Source organism: Somniosus microcephalus, chromosome 9 (genome assembly GCF_052327205.1).
Source record: "Somniosus microcephalus isolate GS21.2 chromosome 9, FLI_Smic_1.0, whole genome shotgun sequence".
Taxonomy (NCBI): Eukaryota; Metazoa; Chordata; class Chondrichthyes; order Squaliformes; family Somniosidae; genus Somniosus; species Somniosus microcephalus.
Window position 1 is genome coordinate 38318280 of NC_140995.1, and position 26055 is coordinate 38344334.

General features: G+C 42.9%; 1 protein-coding gene across 1 annotated transcript in view; it reads right to left on the reverse strand.

Moving 5' to 3' along the window:
- The window catches only part of dst (dystonin), a 337440-nt gene that overhangs the window by 39809 nt on the left and 271576 nt on the right, over positions 1-26055 (reverse strand). Inside the window, exons 68-80 of the mRNA XM_085998161.1 lie at positions 25851-25973; positions 24610-24711; positions 22891-22992; positions 22563-22736; positions 22089-22244; positions 20343-20540; positions 18574-18702; positions 15955-16116; positions 15013-15168; positions 14693-14899; positions 12020-12139; positions 10930-11099; positions 1879-2038 (exon numbers count right to left, since the gene is read on the reverse strand). Of these exons, the coding sequence (XP_085854287.1) occupies positions 1879-2038; positions 10930-11099; positions 12020-12139; positions 14693-14899; positions 15013-15168; positions 15955-16116; positions 18574-18702; positions 20343-20540; positions 22089-22244; positions 22563-22736; positions 22891-22992; positions 24610-24711; positions 25851-25973 (1959 nt within the window). The remainder of the gene's footprint in view (positions 1-1878; positions 2039-10929; positions 11100-12019; positions 12140-14692; positions 14900-15012; positions 15169-15954; positions 16117-18573; positions 18703-20342; positions 20541-22088; positions 22245-22562; positions 22737-22890; positions 22993-24609; positions 24712-25850; positions 25974-26055) is intronic.

The window sequence follows — 26055 nt, forward strand, 5'->3', positions numbered from 1 at the left end:
AACATATGCTTCTATTCCATTCTCCTTCCTGTGCTTATCTAGTTTCCCCTTAAATGCACCTATGCTATTTGTCTCAACTACTACATGAACACTAACAAGTGTGTGTGTTGACCACCTTTCTCCTCCCTACTCCCTTTACCCCCACAACTTTGCTTCCTATTTTCACCTCAGGAAAACAGGTTCTTCGTTAGCGCTGTGATGTAAAATACAATTTTGTGATGCGTGCGCTAAGACTATTCCGGTCATCAGTTTCTCTCTCTGAGACTGCCCCAGTCTGTGAACTGCCTCGATTTTAAAATTCAATTCCTTGCTTTCAAATCCCTACATGGCCTCGCCCCCTCCCCATCTCTGTAACCTCCTCCAGCCCTACAACCCATGGTGGCCATGCTTTCAGCTGTCAAGGCCCAAAGTGCTGGAACGCCCTCCGTAAACCTCTCTACTTCTCTACCCTCCATTAAGCCTCTCCTTAAAACCTACGAGCCCCACGTCCTCAAACTTCTGTTAACCCTTTCAGTGGTACAAAGAAATGTACAAGTTGGAATTGTGTTTTGTCCTGAAAGTCTTGTTTGTGTGCAATTCCCTCCCTGAACCTCTTTACCTCTCTCCTTAAAACCTACCTCTTTGACCAAGCTTTTGATCACATGTCCTAATATTTCCTTATGTGGCTCGTTATCAAACGTTGTTTGATAACGCTCCTGTGAAGCGCCTTGGAACATTTTACTACGTTAAAGGCGCTATATAAATGCAAGCTGTTGTTGTTGTAATGGGAGAGCCATTTAGGACAGAAATGAGGAGGAATTTCTTCATCCAGAGAGTGGTGAACCTGTGGAATTCTCTACCACAGAAGGCAGTTGAGGCCAATTCATTAAATATATTCAAGAAGGAGTTGGATATATTTCTTAAGGCTAAAGGGATCAAGGGGTATGGGGAGAAAGCAGGGACCGGGTACTGAATTTGGATGATCAGCCATGATCGCATTGAATGGCGGGGCAGGCTCGAGGGGCCGAATGGCCTACTCCTGCTCCTATCTTCTATGTTTCTATGAGAGGGCTCTCAAATTTTAACTGGGATAGGTTATCTGTGCTACCTGTACTAAAACCAAAAGTGCAGACAGATGAGCTATGGGGGCTACAACTCCTCCAAGCTGCACAAAAATTAACAGGATCACCTCCCCCTGCCCTTGCGTGCCCCCCCACCCTCCATACAACACCTAAACTGTCCCTATTGAAACCAATCTCGGCGAAACCAGCAAGTATTACCTCATTTAACAGAGTTATGGGGAGTTAGGAGGGGGGGATTTTCCCCTTGTGATCCAGCCTGATGTGGGGGAGAAATATTGTTCCTGCTCAAAAATGCTTGAGAGCAGAATTAAATTTTTAAGAAATAGAGATGCAAGGAAAAGAATATGAGAGACTAAGAATATTCTCCTCATTTTCTGCCTTTCACAGCCTTTGTCCTGTGAGCTGGGCTGCTAAGCTAATGACTCAGGATTTCAGGACTGATTTTTTATTTAAATATAAACATGGGGCTTACTGTCCTTTCTAAAGACACCAAGTTTTAAAAGACCCAAAATAACATTTGCTGCAAATCCACTGGTAAGTTCGATCCATCTGGCTCCATGTCAGATATTTCTTAAAAAAAACAAGCTGCACTTTGAGCAGCGACTGAATTAAAGTTTTGGAGACAGAAACTTCTACAATGTAATGACCAAATTAACTTGTGGAACAAAGCACAAGTCACTCAAGGGGAGATCTGGGCTCTGTAAATTATTTTTAACATATGAATTCAGACGATTGGCGATGGAGGTTGCGATGTTTGGGGGTGGGGTGGAGAGTGCGCCTTTCAGTGTCCGACTTTGGTAGAAGCAGTTGGCAATACCTTGTGAGCATCAATCAGGTTCATCACCAGGTCAATGTCCCCATGCACCGGCTGATCTTCAGCCAGCATGGGCTCGATCTTGTACAGCCAATCAATCAGAGCTTGCAAGGCATCTGTAAACTGGCCTGAAAACAGCAGTGCTTCCTCCAATTTGTTCTGTCTGAAATGGAAACGCAGAAAGTATATACTCAAGATTAGCCAGCGATAGACATAACTGAACCTTCTTCAAACTGAACATAAGGTTGGCTTGCTAATTTGAAAATTCATTCCTGCTGTCTCAAGCAATGCTCACAACATGGCTGCCAATATATTTGTTAAAAAGTGTGAATGCCCTAGAGTGATGAGTTAAAAATCTAATCACGAGGCTCTCGTGCGGGCTCCCTGATGGGTCAGTGGCTAAAGGACACAGCCAGGTGTGACATTGAGCTACACAGACTAGGAAGGGCCAAGATTCCAGCTTTAGTCTGCATTAGCGTTAGCTCAGCCAGGCTGGAAGGTGGGCTTCCAGAATTGGTTTCCGCGATCTGACGCAGGGAATAGGTCAAATGAGCCAAGATTCCCACTCCTGAAAACTATCCCAAGTGGCCCTTGTTGCGAAGTGCACGTTAAGAGCGGACAGGGATCAAGCTCAGGCTCCAAGGTCTTGCAGACACTGACTGCTGAGGCTCTCACTTGGGTGGGACAGCTGGAAGCTTCCTGCTCACCCATGGAACTGTTTATAATGCAGAATCAATGGGCAGAATTTTCAAATTTGGCATGGGCGCAACACGGGCAATATCGGCTCGCCGGCCCATTACACACCCTGCCAATGGAAAGTACAATCAGGCATGGCATGTAATGGCCGGCCGATGCCCAACCACCCATGTTACGACCCACCAAACTTGTACGTTCCGCTTACAATGTCCAGGAGAGGGAAGAGAAAATTATGGGGATATAAACTGATTCAGCTGATGTCATAAGCTGCAAAGAGTGAAATCATAACAATCCTATGAATCCTAGCGTCAGATTACAGTTTTCTATATTCAATTGTTTTTTTCTGGATATAGAATTTGCATACTTTTCAATCCATACCCAAGCAGTGTTTTCTTTGCAAGCAATGATCTACAGTGCATGCATGTCTGTGATACATGATATTCACCAAAGGACATTTAATTGAATTGGTTGCTAAAGATTTCATAGAATCATAGAATAGTACAGCACAGAAAGAGGTCATTTGGCCCACTGAGTCTGTGCCGGCTCTTTCGAAGAGCAATCCAGTTAGAGCCACTCCCTGCTCTTTCCCCATATCCTTGCAAATTTTTCTCGATCAATTACTTATTCAATTCCCTTTTGAAGGTTACTACTGAATCTGTATCCACCACCCTATCAGACAGTGCATTCCAAATACTAACCACTTGTTGCGTAAAAAAGTTTTTCCTCAGGTCGCTTTTGGTTCTGTTGCCAATCACGTTAAAGCTGCTCATACTAAACAGACCACTAGAACACACCTTAATATTCAGCATTACTCTGATGTTATTTATTTGGTATGAACCACTTTGTAATATCAGAAAAAAATATACATTATGGATCATGAAAACCTTTGCCTTAGTCACTTTTGGAACATGTCATCTTCAATTGCAACAGAAAGCAGTTTTAAGTACTTGGTATCATCTATTATGTTCATTAAACAGGACATCAACAATTGCAAACATTTTATGAATGAGATACTAATTCACTTGCATTTTAAAAGTGATCTAGGAGAACTACACGATGTAATCCAAACTTGTGATGTTACTGCAGAGCAATGTGGAAGCAGTCCAATTAGAAGCTTACACACAAGGGTGATAGGCACTGCATTCATTGCCAGTCTGAAGCCATCAGCATGGTAACAACCAGTGTTACTCTTGGCAGTTTGAACTTTCACCCTCAGCAGAGTATAGCTTCATTTTTTACTCTGTCCTCTTTCAAGCTTTCAAAACATTTTGTATGTGTGCGAATGCGATACTTTGCAAATCACATAAACAAGGACAACTGTCCATTTAAACCATCACATGACAGAACTTAGACTAATCAGGTCGGAGAGCCCACTATCCATTCAACCAATCTCAACCATGTCACCAGAGGCTAGTCAGATTCCAGGACCAACTCTGCCGAATCATTTCTAATTTGCATTTTTGTGGCTGAACCAATCATATTCCACCAAAATTATTTGTGGTATAGCTATATGACAGTCCCTCACCCATCCCAGTACAGTATAAAATATCACAAATAACAAAAAAAACTACAAACAAAGCTCACAAGCTCACTCAAAAATTTCCCCATTCCCTCTTAGTATTCCTTTGTTATCTTCCCCTCTCCATGACACAAATTTAACAGCTTTGAACCGATGTACACTCCTCCCCACTAGCAGATGGCACCACATCCACTCATCACTGTACTCAAGGATTATGTCCTGAAGCCCAATGTGAACAGCACAAAAGCAGCAGACCAAAGACAGGAACATACCGGTGACAAGATCCCTTCCCACTTCCCATTGCTAGCTACAGTGGCTTCGCACTCCTACTCCACCCCTCCTGCAGTTCTCTGCCAGCACCATCTTTACTGTGGCACCATCATTCTGATCCCAGCTCCCATGCTCGTGCCTACCTGCCTCTGTTGCACTGCCCGGGGGTGGGCCTGACCTCTACTCTGTTCACTGGGCTTGGAACTGGCCCTTTCTTTAACCACCCAAGCCCAGAGAAAAACATTTCACCTCACACAGCCAAAGACAGCGGAAAAAAGATAGAGAGGTAGGCAGAAAGCAAAGATAGAAAGTAAAATAGGAAAGCAAGAAAAGAAAGAAGGAAAGCAAGAAGGCAAGAAGGAAGGAAAACAAGGCAAGAAGGAAGGAAAGCAACAAGGAAAGACGGCAAGAAGGAAGGAAGGCAAGAACATACGAATTAGGAGCAGGAGTAGGCCACTCGGCCCCTCGAGCCTGCTCCGCCATTCAATAAGATCATGGCTGATCAGATTACTCCACATTCCTGCCTACCCCCGATAACCTTTCACCCCCTTGCTTATCAAGAATCTATCTAACTCTGCCTTAAAAATATTCAAAGGCTCTACTTCCACTGCCCTCTGAGGAAGAGAGTTCCAAAGACTCACGACCCTCTGAGAAAAAGTTTCTCCTCATCTCTGTCTTAAATGGGTGACCCCTAGTTCTAGATTCTCCCACAAGAGGAAACATCCTCTCCACATCCACTCTGTCAAGACCCCTCAGGATCTTATATGTTTCAATCAAGTCACTTCTTACTCTTCTAAACTCCAGCGGATACAAGCCTAGCCTATCCAACCTTTCCTCATAAGCCAACCCGCCCATTCCAGGTATTAGTCTAGTAAACCTTCTCTGAACTGTTTCCAACGCATTTACATCCTTCCTTAAATAAGGAGACCAATACTGTACACAGTCCTCCAGATGTGGTCTCACCAATGCCCTGTATAACTGAAGCATAACCTCCCTACTTTTGTATTTAATTGCCCTTGCAATAAACGATAACATTCTATTAGCTTTTGTAATTACTTGCTGTACCTGCATACTAACCTTTTGCAATTCATGCACGAGGACACCCAGATCCCTCTGCATCTCAGAGCTCTGCAATCTCTCACCATTGAGATAATATGCTTCTTTTTTATTCTTCCTGCCAAAATGGACTTCACATTTTCCCACATTATACTCCATTTGCCAGATCTTTGCCCACTCACTTAACCTATCTATATCCCTTTGTAGCCTCATGTCCTCTTCACAATTTACTTTCCTACCTATCTTTGTGTCATCAGCAAATTTAGCAACCATACCTTCAGTCCCTTCATCTAAGTCATTTATATAAATTGTAAAAAGTTGAGGCCCCAGCACTGATCCCTGTGGCACACCACTCGTTACATCTTGCCAATCAGAAAGTGACCCATTTATGCCTACTCTCTGTTTCCTGTTAGCTAGTCAATCTTCTATCCATGCCAATATGTTACCCCCTACACCATGAGCTTTTATTTTCCACAATAACCTTTGATGTGGCACCTTATCAAATGCCTTCTGGAAATCTAAGTACAGTACATCCACCGGTTCCCCTTTATCCACAGTACATGTTACTTTCTCAAAGAACTCCAATAAATTGGTTAAACATGATTTCCCTTTCACAAAACCATGTTGACGCTGCCTGATTACCTTGAACTTTACTAAGTGACCTGCCATAACGTTTTTAATAATAGCTTCTAACATCTTCCCTATGACAGATGTTAAGCTAACTGGCCTGTAGTTTCCTGCTTTCTGTCTCCCTCCCTTTTTGAATAAAAGTTACATTCGCTATTTTCCAATCTAATGGAACCTTCCCCAAATCTAGGGAATTTTGGAAAATTAAAACCAACGCATCAACTATCTCACTAGCCACTTCTTTTAAGACCCTAGGATGAAGTCCATCAGGACCCGGGGTCTTGTCAGCCCACAGCTCTAACAATTTGCTCAATACCACTTCCCTGGTGATTGTAATTTTCTTGATTTCCTCCCTCCCTTCCATTTCCTGATTTACAGCTATTTCTGAGTGTTACTTGTATCCTCTATAGGTGAAGACCGATGCAAAATATCTGTTCAATTCAACTGCCATCTCATTTTCCATTATTAATTCCGCAGACTCACTTTTTATAGGACCAACGCTCACTTTGTTAACTCTTTTTTAAATATCTATAGAAACTCTTACTATCTGTTTTTATATTTCTAGCTAGCTTTCTCTCATACTCTAATTTTTCTCTCCTTATTAATCTTTTAGTCATTCTTTGCTGTTTTTTATATTCTGTCCAATCTTCTGACCTGCCACCCATCTTTGCGCAATGATATGCTTTTTCTTTAAGTTTGATACTATCTTTAACTTTTTTTTAGTTAACCACGGATGGTGGGTCCTCCCCTTGGAATTTTTCTTTCTTGTTGAAATGTATATATTCTATGTATTTTGAAATATCCCCTTGAATGTCTGCCACTGCAACTCTATTGATCTATCCCTTAACCTAATTTGCAAGTTCACTTTAGCTAGCTCTGCTTTCATGCCCTCATAATTGCCTTTATTTAAGTTTAAAATACAAGTCTTGGACCCACTTTTCTTTCCCTCAAACTGAATGTAAAATTCAATTATATTATGATCGCTGCTACCGAGGTGCACCTTCACTATGAGGTCATTAATTAATCCTATCTCGTTGCACAATACCAGGTCTAGTATAGCCTGCTCTCTGGTTGACTCCAGAACGTGCTGTTCTAAGAAACTAGCCCGAAAACATTCTATGAACTCCTCGTCTAGGCTACCTTTGCCCATCTGATTTTTCCAGTCTGTATGTAGATTAAAAAGGAAGGCAGGAAGGCAAGAAGGAAGGAAGGAAGGCAAGAAGGAAGGAAGGAAGGCAGGAAGTAAGGAAGGCAAGAAGGAAGGAAGGAAGGCAAAAAGGAAGGAAAGCCAGAAGGAAGGAAAGCCAGAAGGAAGAGAGGAAAGAAAGGAGGAAGGAAAAAAGAAACAAATAAACAAATAGGAAATTAAAGAGAAAGACAAAGAATTGTAGAGTGGGAGACTCGCAGAGAAACAGTTACAAGAAGAGGGATGAACTTTTTTTTTAAATTGGTCCAAGAACATGGAACATCAACTGGTTTTATTTTAAAGTCACAGTGGACTATGTGACATTGGCAGACATACTGCAGTGACAGCAGTCAGTGGTTTCTGGAGAGAGAATTGGAAAATAAAAATAAAATGATATAGAATGGGTACAGCAGAGATGGACACCCTGCTCAGGACAAAGATTGAGGCTGATACCAGTGACTACTGAAGCCAAGACAGATACTCAGGGGCTTGTATAGATTGGGTGGAAAAGCTACAAGGAACGTCAGATTTTTAGTAACTAACAATATTGAAACAAATGTTTCCACAGTGAAAGATTTCATGGGGATGTCCCGTGCCAACGACACTAAATCTGAGAGTTGTGATCTATGAGCTTCGATGCAAAGGTGCTTCAGCCAAATGAATCCTGGATGTTGGCAAACTGCAGCAAAGTGGCCAAACATTCCTACTAATAGACCATGTACAACACAGCCAGTTATCAGGGACTTCCCCCAGTATAGTTAACCACACCTAAAATAATACACCTATATTTCTCCCCAAAAACCACAGACCCAACATCACAACTAAATTATTCAACTCTCACCAGCTGCATCTGACAGACAAATTCCCATGGTCCAAACAGATATGAAACCGTCACATTTTTATGCAGTACTTTTTATTAGTCCCCATATTTAAACTTTATAACCTTCGATCCAATCTCAACGAGATATTCACCCAGCTCATTTTTGAAGAGTTAACTGACACGGCAATAGCTGCCTTTGATGGAAGTTTACTTTACATAGCTTGGACTCAGAATGGGGGCGGTGGAGAAGAGAGAAAGGTGAATCTAATCTTTAAACCTCTGACGGTGCTTCTGGCCATTAGGCTGTTGGTCTACAATTAACAACTCAAGTGCTGTTTGAAACTATTTGTTGTATCCCTGAGGTGAGGGGCTCCCAAGTCAATAACTGCTGTTTTAAGCAGGCTGTTGGTCCAGCCAGGAAGAACTGAGATGAGATTTCAGTTGCCCTCCATAGGCGCTCCCATTTCACCCACCCAAGACTTCAAGACCAGTGGCCCAGTAACATGAGGAGTTTGAAAGTCAAATACTGAGGATGAAAGGTGGAAAAAGGCAACCTGACCTCAAGGTGACATGCAGTTCACCCCCCACCCCCCTCAAAATCAGCGCCTCCAAACTCATCAGTTCCATGACCAAGTTAAATGTCCTTCAATATACCAGGAGATTACATGGTTGCAGGGATGGATGGGTGGGAGGGAAGGAAGTGTTTAGTCATGATGGTCCGGCCATCATGGTGTGGGGCAGGCTTGATGGTCTTTTCCTGCCCGCCAATTTCGTATATTGGTAGTGCTGGATGATTCTCAAAAGTAAAGTGCCTGTACTTGTGCTTATATTTAAACTGCAGCCCGAGTTCCACGGGCTGATCCCTAGTGAGTAGAGGAGCATCAAGCAAAGCTCCCAACAATCCACTCCCTGCTGGCACAGAATAAAACAAAACCCTACAAAAAAAAAAAATCCATATTCATCAAAAATAATAGCAGACATCAAGATGTGCTCAAAGTTGTAATCTGATCTCTTGACTGGTGGACTGCAATGTTCCCTTTAAGCTGCGCAGCCGCACTGCGCTCCAGGGTTTGTCGGCTTTTCAATGTAAAAACCACGCATGTGCGGTATTTTGAATGGCCCGCTCAGCCCCTTAAAGGGGCAGCGCAGGGCCAAAATAAATCACAGGGAACATTGGTTGACTGTTTGAGTTGAGCACACCATTTGAAATCTTTAACCAGATGACTGTCTTATATTCATGACTATGTATTCACTTTTAAGTAATAAAAATGTAAAATAAATGTTTTTTAATTAAATCAATAAAGAATGAAAGCTTTCTACCTAAAAGCGATTCACAAACAGAACTATCAGCTGACCACTATGGCCACAGTAAAATCATAGTACTGTTGATTCTGAGGCCAACTGAGCCAAACAGGCTCAAGAACTATCTAAATATAACCAAATATAGCTGCAGAGAAGGATGTGGAAATGTTTTAATCCTAAAGTCTTTGTACCTATTACTGTGGTGACCATATGGCATCATATTTGAACCACACCTGTGTAACTAAGCTAATTGGTTTGTAATTGATTTTAACCTAGATATATTTACATTCTATAATTTATTTTCTAAAGGAGGCTTGTTAAGATTAATTGACAAAGTCCCTTTTAAATTAGCAGCTTTATACACATATGTATGAGAAGTAATACTCTGCATTAATTATCACAACAGGACATCTCAGCTAATCCTGTTTATAGTCCTCCAATAAAAAATATTACAATCCTCCTTTGTGATCCAAACATTTCTGGCTCATTATAAACAATCCCTAGTGTGCTTATCATTAGATAATTGATTTTTCTTGTATTTCCGCAATGGGATTTCTTCCCGAAGGAGCTGTAGGCAGATAACATGACAGGCTCTCACATTGTACAAGGACAACATGGATATCTGGTCAAGCACCAGGAAGTTAACTAATGACCTATTCCGAGCAAGAGTGCGAGGGCTATAAAGTGGGCAATGTCAATCTTCCCAGTAAATCATCAACAAAGGTCCCAGACAAATTCATCATTCCAGCAACTACATGTTGACTCGGTCAAAGGCACTGAAGCACTTATATTTTGAAGAGGATATTTCACAGTCAGACCTGAACTTTGCTCTGAATTTGGATAGTTGTGACCATATTTATGACTTTGGGTAGCTTCATATATTGTCAACTTGAGATAGGAAACGAGTTAACACGTCACAAATTCACTGCTCAGAAATGCCAGTTTTTCTCACTTTTGAAACTTTCAAAGAGAAATTATATTTTAGGAACAAATTACAGGAAACTTTGTGCTATCTGGAGGTGAACCATCCGGCAAACTGGAGCCACCGGCAAAAATCAGGAGCCGTTTTTTATTCTTTTTGTTTGTTTTCTTTGCTTTTTTCCCCCCCCCACAGTCAAGCAGTGCAAGGTCTGTAGCTATAGCAACAGCTTTAGCTACAGAGGCTTGCAGCCACACCCGAGAAGCTGTTGCTAAGCAACAGTGTTTGTTGTCAGATCAACATTAACTCTGGAGTGTCTGGCAGTTTTGAGGGAACGGCAGCAGCTCGGTCCAGTCGGTGCCGGATAGCACAAAGTTTCCTGTATTGAGCAATAGAAGGAATGAAAATAAGTAATAAAGACACAGTTATGATGCAACTGAAGTGTTTGAATTCTTGACAAGTCACATTTAAACCCTCTACTTAACTTTTGAGCTCGAACACTAACTATTGCCATGTTCGAGTATTTATTCAGTGCTGTGCTCAGGGGTAATAATTGCCACCGTCATTAACTCTTATTTCAGAGAGAATAACTGTTAAAATTCAGACTGAAAAAGTACAACCTGCTTTGGGTTCAAAGCTTTCTGGATTGACTTCTTTACCTTTCCACTGACTTTCCGCACACCGTATCCCACTTGTCCCTCAGCTCACTCAACATGTCATCGAGTTTCTGGTGATCATCGGCCAAAGTTGTCTTCTCTTTCAAGGAGCGGCCAGTCCGAATTGTGGTGTCGGACACAGAATGTTTTGCTCCTAGCGCTTTCTGGAACTCCTGCGTTTTGAAACAGATAAACGATAAAAGGTTTTGTTAGCTGGATATACTTTTCATAGCAAGCCACTAACTCAAACTGTTCTTCGCCGCCATCACGCGTGGATTAAAGTCAATTGTCACTATTTCTTTCAAGTTGGCTGTCCAAAACATTCTACAGTAAAATGTAAATTGTACTCCAAAACTTCTCCCTAGAAAATATGTTAATGCTGTTTCTGGGACTTGGCTGCCATGTTTGCATACATAATCTTTCTGACAACACTTCAAAAGTAGTTCATTTGTTGGCAACGTCCTGAAGATGTGAACTGTACATTATAAATGCAAGTTCATTCTTTCTTTTTTATTTGAGCTGAGGAAAAGGTGGCAACCAGACATGCAATAAAGACAGAAAGAACTTGCATTTGTATAGCGCCTTTCACGACCACAGCACATCCCAAAGCGCTTCACAGCCAATGAAGTACTTTTGAAGTGTAGCCACTGTTGTAATGTAAGAAATGCGGCAACCAAATTGGGCACAGCAAGTTCCCCAAAAACAGCGATGTGATAATGACCAGATAATCTGTTTTTGGGTGTTCGCTGAGGGATAAATATAGGCCAAGACACCGGGGAGAACTCCCCTGCTCTTCTTCGAAATAATGTCGGGATCTTTTACGTCCACCTGAGAGGGCAGACGGTTTAACGTTGCATCTGAAAAACATATATGGGTGATGTATATATATGGGTGATGGACATCAACGTTCCCACTAAGCTGCACGGCGGTCTGGCGGTCTCGCACAGGCCACTCATCGGCTTTTAAGTGGGAGAAACCACATACGCGCGAAAATTTGAATGAGCAACACAGCCACTTAAAGGGACCACGCACCCCAAGAAAATGAGAGGAAACATCAATATGCATATGTATACATATATGATGTATATGTTACCTTGTGGTTTGCAAGTTGCATTTTCACTTTGTCCGGATCGTTTGCAATTTCAAGATCCGAGTCCAGGTTTTTTTCCGAATCTTCTAACCATTCCATCAGTTTCTTCCAGGCCTCTTGGAACTATTGCCAAATAATAAAAATCACCAACATTCAATGCTTTAATATCCATACACTTGTCCTTAAAATAACGTCCTATTTTACTTGAAAGACTCCTGTACCTCTCAGAAGATTGCACCACATTATGGAAGATTAGAAAGGACAAACAATTAGCAGGAAAATTAGAACTTCAACTCGTAAAATGAGCAATAATTTAAATATATTAGAAAATTATATATAGTAGAAAATTATAACAAGACTGATCTGAGAGTTTTTTTCTAAAATAATAAAGTCTAATAGACATCCATATTATAAAGTTTATATGTATTGCCAAAAAAGCGAGGCCAGTAATAGGATCAGTCTTTTCAACTGCATAATCACATGTAGTGTTTTTAATTAAATTCTTGACTCATCCAGAGGACTCTAAATATTTGAGCAGGTTTTGCTGGAGCGGGACAGCTCATGACATGCCCTGCTAGTTAGAGTTGTCCGTACACATTTGGGTTGTAAAATTTTTTGCCCACAAAGTTGCTGGAAGTGCGAGCCGATAACGGTGTGGCGAGGGCAATGGGGCATCTGGGACCTTGGTGAACGATGGGACCAACAACCTGCCGCCACAACTAATGAGATTAAAAGATGGAGAAAGAACCCGAGGAAGGACTGAGGAGGAGGATGAATTCAATGGCCTAGAAATCGCGGTCGGAGGTGTACCTCCGGAGTACACATCTGACCCGTGAAACAATTCCGAAAGTACCTCCGTCTGCCCAGGCTGCGAAAAGTTGCAGTCTTGGGCCTCGAGGTGGAAGGCAGCGTAATGGTGCACAGATCCCAGGGACGCAGGTGGTTCAGAAGCATACCTGGGATCACGTGGGCCTGGTCCTCCAATGACAAAAAGGAGAATTCCATTGCAATCATTTACAAAGAGAATACCCTAATGATATGCAATGCAATCCCAAAATGTAAAAATTATACAATTGACAGAATTTAAAATTTTAATCATAATTACCTTCATTCCACCAAACTCAATAAAAATTTAATTTTTTGATAATTTCATACATTAAAACTGTGAATGTGCATAACTTTGGATATGTAAGTGTACAATTTAAGCCTTAGATATTCCCTTACGCTGATGCAAACAAGCCCAGCCTGCTTGCATCAACTGTAAGACTTATGTGGGCAATTGCTGGCCAGTCGCTGGGCAAATAGCCCAATTCTGCATCAGGGATTGCCTTTTCAGAGCCCCCACGGATAGCCGGTCAATGCAAGCGCATGCGGAAATCCGGAACTTGCGGGATGTTTTAAAGGGATTACGACGGTGAACTCTCGCCATCACAGACACTGCAATTTCAGGGCCAATATCAAATCAGGCGTGCAACATTGAGACGTCATTATTTTTTTCAGCAAAATCTGGGCCATGAAATCAAAAGTCAATGTTGAACTGATATGTTTGTAATGTTCCAGGTGAAAGTGATTGTGACAGCTCCGTAAGAGAAAACAATCCTATTACTTCACTTCTGATTTCACTGTTTCCTCTCTAGTTTATTTACTCTTCCTCCATGCCAAGCTGAAAGGTCAGGCATACAAGAGGTCAAACTGAAAGGTCAGGCATACAAGAGGTCAAACTGAAAGGCCAGATAAGGAGCCTGCACCCAGGTCTCGTGGGGCCAGTTTGCTATTGAGAGCAGCCTGATTAACTCATCCCATGATTTTGCTTGTTTCTCTGTACGCATCAACTCGTCCTTGCTTGATGCTTTTCTCCTTCACTTTCCCAAAGGACCCCGAGAAGCAGCAATGGGGAATGCTGGGTGTGGACTCGCACTCTGCTGGTGAACAGACACACAGACACCTGGCCTCTGTCTTTACATTTGTTCCACTATATAGATCCAAATGGAAAGTAAAAATGTGAATAAACTTTTCAGGCTAAGTATTCCCATTAACGAGCAAAGATATTTCATGGTCTTTACTCTTTGGCAATTATAACTGCATCAATAGTCATAAATAATCATAAATATACAACAGTCACTAATAAATCCAATAAGAAATTCGGAAGAAACTTCTCTATTCAGAGAGTGGTGAGAATGTGGAACTCGCTACCACAAGGAGTAGTTGAGGCGAATAGCATAGATGCATTTAAGGGGAAGCTTGAAAAACACACGAGGGATAAAGGAATAGAAGGGTATGCTGATAGGGTCAGATGAAGAGGGGTGGGAGGAGGCTCGGGTGGAGCATAAACAGCGGTGTGGGCCAGTTGGGCCGATTGGCCTGTTTCTGTGCTGTGAAGTCTATGTAATAGCGGAGGCTGTAGAGAGCAAGAAGATCTCAAGAAGAAGTGCACTTCAGGGGCCAGTTAGTGAATTTTACAAGATCAAAGTCACAGCAGTTCATACTAAAGAACATTTAAACCCTAAACAACTTTACAAGCTCGCACCTCTAGAAATTTTGATTTTATTCCACCCATTTGGCAAAGAATGATACAAAAAACCTCACAATTTGACATCACAATTGCACCTTGTTCCGATACAACCACACCAGGTTTTTGCTGCTTTATTATTTTCTCTAGCGATGAGATCCTTTTACCTGTTTAGCACGTTTCCTTGCATCATCTAGTCCTCTTCCTCTATCAACAGAACGCTGCACAACCTTCTCCCATCGAGCTTGAACACTGATCAGCAAGTTCTTAATGAGCACCACGTCCTGCTTCTGACTGAAGTACTTCAGGTGGGTACCCGTCTTATCCAGTTCAATTATTTTCTCACGGTGCGAGGTGACCCCATTGGCAAAAACCTGAAAATGTGGAAAACACAATAGCAAAATGCATTTGCTCAATGTAAGAAAGATCAGTATGCTTTGGCTCAAAGATATTTAGAAATTTCTAAATGTCTATTCAGGTCAAATACCTTGTGTTCGTCAATCTGGAACAGAATAGTGTCCAGAATGAGACTTGGTGATGAAGCTAATGTCAAAGTTTGCTCTGCTTGAGTCAGCCAGTTGATGAAGTCTTGAAGGGAATTGTGGAACTCGGTGGCCAGATTCAGGGCCTCCTCCAGTTTAACCTGCACATAATGAGGTGATCAGCTGTTTCATCCTTAAATGAATGCTACACATCCATTGAAAGTGCTCATTATTCTTTCCCCAAATTACAACAGGGACTACTCTTTACAAATAGCACCTTGGGACATCTAGAGGTCGTGAAAGGCGCTGTATAAATGCAAGTTCATTCGTTCTCTCTTTGTGAATTTTGTGTTCAAAGTGAAGGGCATCAGTGCTGGGGAGTGGAACACTTTCCATTTAGGCATCCAGTGTCAGCATCAAGGGCTCCCAGGTTAGGTACAGCACTGCGAGTTGCAGAGTAAAGCTCCTTCTACTCTGCCCCAACAAACTGCCTCAACCCAATCTTCAGAAGACCACTCTCTCTCTCTATCTACCCCATCAGTGTGACACTTTTCCATTTCCTACACTTGTCACATCTGTGGTCTCCAACTGAGATTGCCCACTTATTGCCAAATTTTCATAATCATCATCTTTGGAATTTCCACTCTTGCATTTTGACCCTAGCACCATTACTCAGCACTCAATGTCCTCGCTCATGTTCATATCTCCTTCTGTCGCTCGGTGTCACATTCTCTTCGATAACACTCCTGTGAAGCGCCTTGGGACGTTTTATTGTGTTAAAGGTGCTATATAAATGCAAGTCGCCGTTGTTGTTCTGATTGGACTCGCAAATTATTCAGCAAAACAAGGGCTAAAACTGCTCCAACATACTAAAAGGTGACAACATTTTTTTGATTAAAAAATGTTTTTCGCACTAGTTCGCATTAGAAAAATACACAATGTTGTACCTTTCGTTCAGTTAGTTTTACTTCAACAGATTCCCATCTTTCTTTCAGGTGGTTGATGCCTCGCTCCACATTACCATCACCAGCTCCCTCACAACTCAGCCGCCCCTTATTTATCAGGTTCTTGTAGATCTCCTCTTTGGCTTCAAACGCAGCACAGAGCTCCTACGTGAAAGCAAACATCACTTCCTTGTTAACAGTGAGTGTTTACACATATTCATATACATTTATATATGGCAGACCACTAGAGACAAGTTGGTATGCTTCAGTTGTACAGAGCCGTAGTCAGATCCCATCTACGTTCAGTTTTGGTCTTGGATGGGATACAGTGCAAATTCACCAGAATTACACTGGAGTTTAAAGGGTTAAATTACAAAGACAGGTTGCATAACCTTGGTTTGTATTTCCTTGAGTTTAGAAGGTTGAAGGGTGATCTAATTGAGGTGTTTAAAATGACAAAATGATTCAAAAGGGTAGAGAGAAACTATTTGCCTCTGGTGGGGGAATCCAGAATAAGGAGACATAATCTTAAAATTAGAGCCTGGCTATTCAGGAGTGACATCAGGAAGCACTTTTTCACACAAAGGGTGGTGGAAATCTGGAACACTCCTCCCCAAAAGGCTGTTGAGGCTGGGGGTCAATTGGCGTTTTCAAGACTGAGATCGCTAAGATTTTTGTTGGGCAATGGCATCAAGGGATATGGATCAAAGGCAGGTAAATGGAGTTAAGAGACAGATCAGCCATGATCTACTTGAATGGTGGAACAGGCTACAAGCTAATGTCAAAGCTTGCTCTGCTTGAGTCAGCCAGTTGATGAAGTCTTGAAGGGAATTGTGGAACTCGGTGGCCAGATTGAGGGCCTCCTCCAGTTTAACCTGCACATAATGAGATGGTGATCAGCTGTTTCATCCTTAACGAATGCTATACATCCATTGAAAGTGCTCATTATTCTTTCCCCAACGGGCTGAATGGCCTCCTCCTGTTCCTAATTCAGTTAGCTATTGCTACATGGGTGCAGCTGTAAGGATCTGCGACTAATACCAAATTAGCTCCACTGCCAAGGGTAACCCGGAAACCAATGGCAAACCTGGCAAAGTAAACAGAGAAACATAGAAGATAGGAGCAGGAGTAGGCCATTCGGCCCTTCGAGCCTGCTCCGCCATTCAACGAGATCATGGCTGATCATCCAAACCCTAGCACCCGGTCCCTACACTGACAGCCATCCCACCCAAGCCCTATCCCTGTAACCCCACGTATTTAATCCCCCCTAACACTAAGGGCCAATTTTTATCATGGCCAATCAACCTAACCCGCACATCTTTGGACTGTGGGAGGAAACCGGAGGAAACCCACGCAAACACGGGGAGAATGTGCAAACTCCACACAGACAGTCACCCGAGGCCGGATTTGAACCCGGGTCCCTGGCGCTGTGAGGCAACAGTGCTAACCACTATGCCACCGTGCCGATGCCTCCCCACCGGATAATGAGGCGCCGGTCTGTGTCTCTGAACCGCAACATAAACGTGAAGCAGGATACCGCGGGACGCAGTTCTGGCTCTGGCTACGGGCAGGCTGAGCATTTGAAGTGTTCACACCTGCTGCATTGTGGCCAGTGAAGCAGTTTTGCCTCCCACTGGCTTGAAATGAACTTCCACATCAAATGGGAAATTGTCACAACAACCCTTTAATCTGCTTCCAGATGTTGTAGGAAGCACCTCACTATAAAAACGGAGTAAATGCTCACTGCCACTGGGCAGGATGGACACAGATTGACTCCGGCTCATTTACCTTACTGATCTGATCCGCGTTGTGTGCAGATGCGAGTCTATGGCTGTTGTTGTGCTGGGAAACACAGCAGCTAATTTACGCACAGCAAGGTCCCATGAACAGCAATGAAAGAAATGACTAGACCATCTGATTTAGGGATGCTGGCTGAGGGATAAATATTGGCCAGGACACCAGGGAAAACTCCCTTACTCTTCTTTGATATAGTGCCGTGGGATCTTTTACGCCTCCCTTGCTTTAACATCGCATCCAAAAGACAGCACCTCCGACAGTGCAGCACTCCCAGTACTGCACTGGGAGTGCCCGTCTAAATTTTGTTCTCAAGCCTCTGAAGTGGGGCTCGAACCCACAACCCTCTGACTCAGAGGTGAGAATGCTACAACTGACACCTTGGGTCACAGGCCTGCTGCTTTGCCAGGATAAAATTCAAGGAACTATAAAGAAAATTCAATTAATGAAAATAAATGCTTCAGTTTCTACCATAACAGGAGCTGCAGCGGACTTTGCAAAGCTGTTCCTTCAGAAAGAGCAGCTTTCTATGCTGTATAAAAGCAGCTTAAAACATGGGGATCTGCTGAAGCCAGTGCTAGGTGCTTGGAATTCCTTTAGTCACAAGTCAATAAGATGCATGAACATTAGTCGGGATTCACAAAAACAATCAAGGCTTATCACCAGAACAATGGGCCACAATTTAATGAAGTAATATTTTCATAACAAGAGTCTTTTGTTGTCATTAAGCAATCCTACTTTGTTCCCTCTCGTTACTTTGATACAGAAACTTCTCCCAGTTCTGTAAGTAAACCATCTGTGCAGCCTTCACCACTGAACGATACGTACCAGATGGACATTAAGCTGCTCCCTGGCAGTTTCTGGCAGACCTCCAACAGGTTTTGATGCTGACAGCTGACGTTCAGTTTCTACCAGCCACCGCTGCATATCTTCAATCTCACTCTGGAAACCTTGAGCCTACATCATACAAAGAATTGACATCATCATCTTCTGCTGACCAGAACAAGGACAACTCCCCTCCCCCAAGTTTGCGCACCCTGGTGGCATTTTCTTCCCAACCAATTTAATTAAGGACTTCTTACCAGATCTGCAACACCAGAGGCAGTCAAGGCTCAGTAAAAGCAACTTTCATTAAAATTTGATGCGGCTCCGAGCAGCACGCAAGTGCACTGACGCAGTGTCACAGAAAAGTGCAACAGGTAATCTCATCGCAATTCACCAACTGAAGCCAGGCCTTGGTGGGGAGGTGCTCTTGACCATGAGAGAAGAAAACTTGACTCATGTTGCCGTCATGAGTGGCACCTGCAGAGGAACGGCAACAGATCACAAACAACACCTGCTTGCTCTCTCGGCCAAGCATTCTTGAGTGGCATGGGGAAGCCCTCAAGGAGGCTGGTGAAAAGTAGCTACATTGCTGTTCATCCCCTCACTACAAGGGACAGAAATTTTATTAATAGGGGCAAAAATTCCGATCCCTACAGGTGTGCATGCGCTGTGTACTCACCAGTAGGGACATCGGAAATGCCGGTTTCAGGCATGCACTGCAAACCGGCATTTCCGATCTGTCAAGAAAGCTCTTGACAGATCCTCCAGCTGCCCTGGAGAAGGGCCTCTGCGGGCGGAGAGTTCCGCTTTTTGGAGACCCTCCGCCCGCAGAAAACACTTACAATTCTTGTGCCTGGTAAAAGCAGGTGTAAGACCTGCTTTTACCAGGTTAAGAGTTGAAAAAAGTTTTTTTTTAAATTCCCACTGAATTATCATTTAAAAATACTTTAAAGAAAGGTAAGTTTATTTTTAGCCCTGTTAAAAACTTTAATTTTTTTTTCAAAAATTTAAATTTTTTGTTTAAAATAGTTAATTTATGTAATTTCAAGTCATTTTAAAAATGTGATTTTTTTTTTTTAAATGTATTTGAAGATTTACTATGTTTTTGGGGGTGATCTCCATTCATATATTTGACAGGTCTTCCTGTCAAATGTATGAAGGGACATTCCCTTCTCTGATTGGCTCCCCGTGATCCCAGGGAAGCTGCGAACTACCTGCGCCTCTGGGATACGTGGGCCCTGCGCACCGGCAGTTTGGAGAAGCCCAGCAGCGGAACTCTGTGCCTCCCGGGAGCCCTCAGGTAAGGGCGTAGATTTTTTCAGATCGCAGGCCTCCCACGGGCGGAGGGCTGTGATCGGAAAATCTGGGCCAATATGTCTGTGGGGATCCAAAGAGAAAAAAAAAACACGGAAGAATATTCCCAGGTAGGAAAAATCAACACTGAGAAATGTAACATTTCTCCTTATGCAGGTAATTTTGCTTCTATAAGTTTATTTCAGCCATTTCCCCAGAATGGCTCCAACATGGATGTAACTCGAACAGAACCTGTCGCTCCTATTTGCCACTGGTGTACCAGCATAAAACTAAGGCCTGCAAATTAATTTTGATCTGCATTGCTGGTCTCCAAGGTCTCACAGGATACTATCCTGTTGTTGTTCATCTGGGAGGCTGGATTCTAAAAAGCCCCAGTTAAGCCTGTCGCCATTGCAGTTAGCTGCATCACTCAGTCTGGGCGCAAGGAAGCCTGAAACTAATTCTCGGCCTTGCCTTACCTGGATGAGAGAGACACTCAGTTGCTGCTGCCGTTGGCCGGTTTGTTCTAGCACATTCTTCCAGCGCTGGTTCAGACTTTCCAGCTTGCTTTGTAGGCTGCTGGCTTCCTCCACATCGCTCGATTCAAGCAGATCATTTCCAGCTTTGCTCACAGTCTCCACTGTGGACTTGTGGGCTAGAACATCATTTTGCAGAACCTAAAATACAAACTACACTTTTAGAAGATCTTGGTTAATCTTGGTCATCCTGTGAGGTGAGCCACACAAGTCAAGGAAGGCATTGGATTGTGTGCTGACTTAACTGCTCCAAAGCAGGGCAGTGGTAGAGGTGATGCAATTGGTCTCAGTGAAGAGGCAAAACCAGCCAAGATTCCCTGGATCACTGTCCAGTAACTCCTGTCGGGCGCATGTGTGGACAACTACAATCCCAGGTATTGGGCTCATGGGTGATTAAATAGCCTGTCACCACTGAATGCCAAGGCACACATTAACAATGTTCATTTGACAGGGCCCTGCAGTATCCAAGGAGAAGCAAACTAGACAAAGGGCAGGAGGGTGGCAAAAATTGGTGATAAAGGGAACAGACCGTTAATTAACTAAGATTCACTAGGGGGATATTCACAGTCCTAGTGCTGGTGAAAAGTAGCTTTAGTTTTGCACACATGCTAAACTTGTGCGATGTAAATCGAGTCTTACGACCCGAACTGACACCAAAGTGAAGCAGAATAATACGGCCTACACTCCAGTGTCAGCTCAGGCCCAGACTCCAGCTTCAGGCTGAGTTTACGTGACATAAAAGCATTCTGTGTCAATGCTACAGCTGGGAGTGTAAAATATCATTATTTAATGTAAATGCAATGCAAGCAATACTGAACCTGCTTACTGAAACTCTGCACACTAATTTGTAGTAGAATTTCTCCATTTAAAAAAAGTATGCCCACGACAGATATTAGTAGATTACTCATTTGCCATTGCGTAGTAACATTCTCCCTTCCTACCATAAGAGTGAGGCCTGAGTCACTCGCGTATTCTTAAATTAAGCCCATAATCTGAATTACAAAGACAAATTATTCCAAGTTGATAACTGGCGCCTTGTTAAAATGCATAATTTGCATTACCAAAACATCATCAATGGGACAGAGAAAAAAACTGCAAATGTAGGTCAGTCAGCATCCAAAGTTAGGTCAATGTTTTGCATGGGATTCTTCGTCAGAACTTTCAGTTCCTGTAGTGTTGATGCAATGTCCCACCCATTACGTGAGAACCTCCTCTTTCAGGTACTGAGTGACCTGCTGTGTATTCCCAGCGGTCTGTGTTATTCTGTGGTGCCAACAGGATCATGGATTGAAGCTCAGCAATGCCCCTTTCATCCATTGCTTGGCCAACCCTTAAGGTGATCCTGCCACACAGCTCATTTGAAAAGGCGGGAAACAACACGATTTTAATCAATGAAATTCAAGCTGTTGATTCATGATCTCTGACAGGTTCCTTATTAAACCTATCAGCAATCAGATTTTTGGTTTTAAAAAGCACATTGAAGGGGAGAAAATTGCAGGGCTATGGGGGAACGAGCAGGGGGGTAGTGGGACTAAGAGCCGGCACAGGCACGATGCCTCCTTCTGTGATGTAAGATTCTATGATTAGCTGATTATATAAATAGCATGTGAACTGCACGTCTCCCTGAGAACTAAAAGGCTTAAAAAGTAGAATTGAAAAACGAGCAGTACAGAATGTGGCATTACGTACATGATGTTTGGCAATTGCAATTTCAATAGCTTTAGGATCTCTGCCAACAGCTTTTTGTTCATTTAGCAGCTCCTCGGTGTGGGTCAACCACGTCATCAGTTCATCCAGGGCATGCTGGAACTGCCCCAGAGCTAACAGAGCACCTTCCAGTTTATGCTGCAATTACAAAAGGATTAGTAATTTTACTCAACACTGGAATAAATGCCACTTAAACAATGCAGTCCTTCTATAAAATCAAAACAAACATGTTCAAGTCTTCTCTCTGTTGAAGTTAAGACGACTGCATTTCAAGGGATAATTCCATCCTCCATTTACTAAATCACTCACACACCAGGCGAAGAGCTGGCGATCATTCCGGATTCTGTTTGATGCACAATTTTAAAAAGGCAGAGTTTGGCAAAAGATCAAACTGTAGGCAATGGCTTTAGGCTGGGTTAGCATTCATAGGCCCTTCAGCCATCACAGATTTATTACCTGTCTGTTGACGATTTTCCCGTCCAGATTTTCCCAGAGATGTTTCAGCTCGTGAAGAGGCTCTTGTACGACACGCTTGTCATCATCTTCGCTCACCTTCTTCAGCAGCAATTCTCCCTGATGATTCAGTCGCTCCATTTCTATCTGCTGCTGATACGCCTCAGTCTTAAAGTGCTGTTAAAGGTCAGAAATACACAAACATTGCAGGGTCAGACAACACTCCTTACAGATTCGTACAAATTTAATTAGTGGCTTTGCAAAACCATAACTGATAACAAACTTCAATTCTGCTCATCCGCAAAACTTTAAAAAATGCAGATTTATGTACCTTGAGCTCAGCAATTTGTTGTTTCACCGTCTCCAGATCTGTACCAACCGGGGGCATTGTATTTAATTTACTCTCTGCAATGTCCATCCAGTCAAACATAGCCTGAATTTAAAAAAAAGACACACACACAAACTGTTGATGTATTTTGTAGTACAGCACATCCAACACAGCATCCTGGGACTCCTGAAAACCACACAAAAATACTGCTTAGACTTCCATCATTAGTATTTGGTTGCTTTACGTTAATGGCTGTGCGGCGGAGTTGCTTAAAGTGGGATTGCCTACTCAGGTTACAGATACAGATGTTGAAATTAAATTGTTTGCAAATGTTCAGTCTTTGGGGGGTGAAACTAGAAATGGGACGGGGACACAGAACAGCCGGATTCGCCTTTGCCGCCCAATACACCACACGCCCAATCTTCGGTTCTACTGAAGGTACTGAACATTGGGTGGGGCGCTTAACGGGAGACCAATACCACACCGTCTGTTTGGTATGTTCGCCCGTGTCCAATTTCAACCCCCTTTGTGTTCAGGGGGTTGCCGGATGGCGGTTCTTCACCGTCCCAAATTATATTGTAAGACTATTGTGGTGATTATTCTTGTTTTATAAGAAGCATTGTAATTGGTTGCCTGTTTTCCTGCCTTGAGATATATGCTGTAAACTTATTGGTTAGTTGATTCCATGTGACCTGTGGTGGCCATCTTAAATTCAGTTCTCTACAGCTTGGTTGAGACTGGGTGCTTAACATGTACTGCTGGTTTTTTAAGGTTAATAAAGCCTAGCTTTTGAAAGGCAAGCTACTCTTTATTTCAACTATGTAATGGAGCGCTCACCGGAGCTCACCTCAGTAAAAGCATGCTGAATGCTGCTCTCTCAGGAATCGACAGAAAAAAAGAGCACAGCGTGAATCTTACAAAGTCTCACCTATGTGAAAATATCAAAAATTCGACTGAAATTGGGTTTCACAACACATCACTTGATTACTGGGGCCATGATTATCTAAAGTTCCTTTATCCATAGATGCAATTACCCAAACACTACGGTCCAATGATTTCTATTTCACTTACTCCTCCCCTCATCAGTTACTATTTTAGAGCTTTTCCTGTTCCCTATTTCAGTTAAAGTCACGCAACTTGGGAGACTGGAAATACCTATTGTTCACACGCTGCATCACCCCAACTTCTAATACTGTTTGCAGAGATTACTCTGAAGGGCTGATTGCCCGATCAGGCGTTCCAGAGGCACGTTGTGGAAGGGCCGGTTGGAAAACTGTGGGCCTGCTGTAGCCCCTAATTTAGCATCCAGTAATTTAAATGGAGGCAAAATTAATGGAAGTGGGCTTGTGATTTCTCGATCAGCGTCAGGAGGCCAGATTACCTTTAATATGCAGTTTATTTTATAATTAAATGGAAAACTATTGTTAATTCAAGTGATCAAGCAAGAGGCTTCAAGCATTATAAACGAATTTTAAAATGAGAACACTGTCATGAATCTTAGCATTCATGGAGAAATGACTCATGAAATAACACTGGGCGGCCAGCTGGTGGCGCCGTCCAAGGAGTATAAAAACTCGGGCGTGGGCCCAGCTTGCTCAGGATGTTTCTGTAACCAGGAACTAGTGATGTAACTAGAATCTCATGGTTGTGAAACAGTTGATTAAAGCCTCGTTTTATACTCAAACCAAGTGCTCAGTAGTCTTTTTACATCAATCAGGATACCTGCAGTGCATCCTGGAACTGAACTGTCTCCTGCATTGCATCATCCAGCCTGTCAATGCGATCTTTCCACGCCTTGTTCAGATTGTCCCAGGTACAATTCAGCTACAAATAGAAAATAGGAAACAAACATATTTATGACAGACCAACAAACTAGGATCCTCCCTTAAAAACCAAAATAACACATTCAATAAACTTGCCGATAATGATGCTCCAACAATTAGGATTATAAAATGTACACAATTAAACATAATCTGCATTGCTACTGAAAAACTAATGGACACATTTTCTTCCCCGTTTCCTACCCCATTCCAATGTTATCCCCTTACCTCCTGAAAATGCTGACTCTTGCTGGGAACAGTTCACAGAATGCCACACACCCTCCTGTACCTCACCCAAGTGTCCATTCTTCCTATTGCAGTTGACCAGGGGGACATCACAGTAGAGGCTGCCGTGTTTTCTACATTACAATAGTGACTGCCCTTCAAAAGTACTTCATTGGCTGTAAAGCACTATGAGGGAAATCCTGAGGTCACAAATGGCGCAATAAAGTGCAAAAAAAGACAAACGTGCCATTAGCAAGAGGTGCACAGCACTCCCATCACCACCTGGCAAAACAAAGAGGAACTCAGCACTTCGAACTGCTTCCAGAACCTGCTCTGTCACAGGTCCCAAGAGCTGCCAGATGCAATACGCAGACTGCCATCCCAGTGCCCCCTCTAATAGGCCCATCATGACCAACAGCATGGTGCCCACAAGAACGCAGAGGGAGCCAATCGTAGGTTGTGGATTCCCACTCGACTGCTGCCTTCAGTCATCATAACCAACGCAAAAGTGGCTGTTAAAAATGTTTGTTTCTGCACACGAATGAACTAGGGCCTGTCCCTGAACACCCTATCTCAACATTCAAATAAAGATGCTGACAACCAACTTTCCCCCTAAGGTGCGCGGGCACATCGCCGCACATCGACCGGGAGGTCCCACACAGGCCGTTCACCAGCCATTGCCGCTGGAAAGAATACCGTGCATGCGTGGCCGCAAAAAGGAACCTTGCACAAAAAAGAAAATTAGAGGGAACATTCATGAAAACTAGCCTTCACCCATCACGTAGCATTGTAAAGTGCGTACAGTTTAAAACTCATCACCAGGCTAAGCATCCTAACAGATACATTATTGAAAGGAGGGTTTCAATGGACAATGGCTCTTTAGCCTGTGTGTATAACTAGACACAGATCTTTGCACACCTCGTCTATGTTTTTCTTCACTACGGGCTTATCTGGCTCGCCACAGGCTGAGGTCAATTCGGCTCCAAGGTTCTGAACAATCTCCAGCTCCTCCTGAAGCCCGTCTATTTCTTCTTTGATCGTCTAGAAAGAAAAAAAAGTCAAATAAAAATAACAGATCCATAAAATGATTAAACAGAGAAAAATCTTACAAAACGAGAAAAAT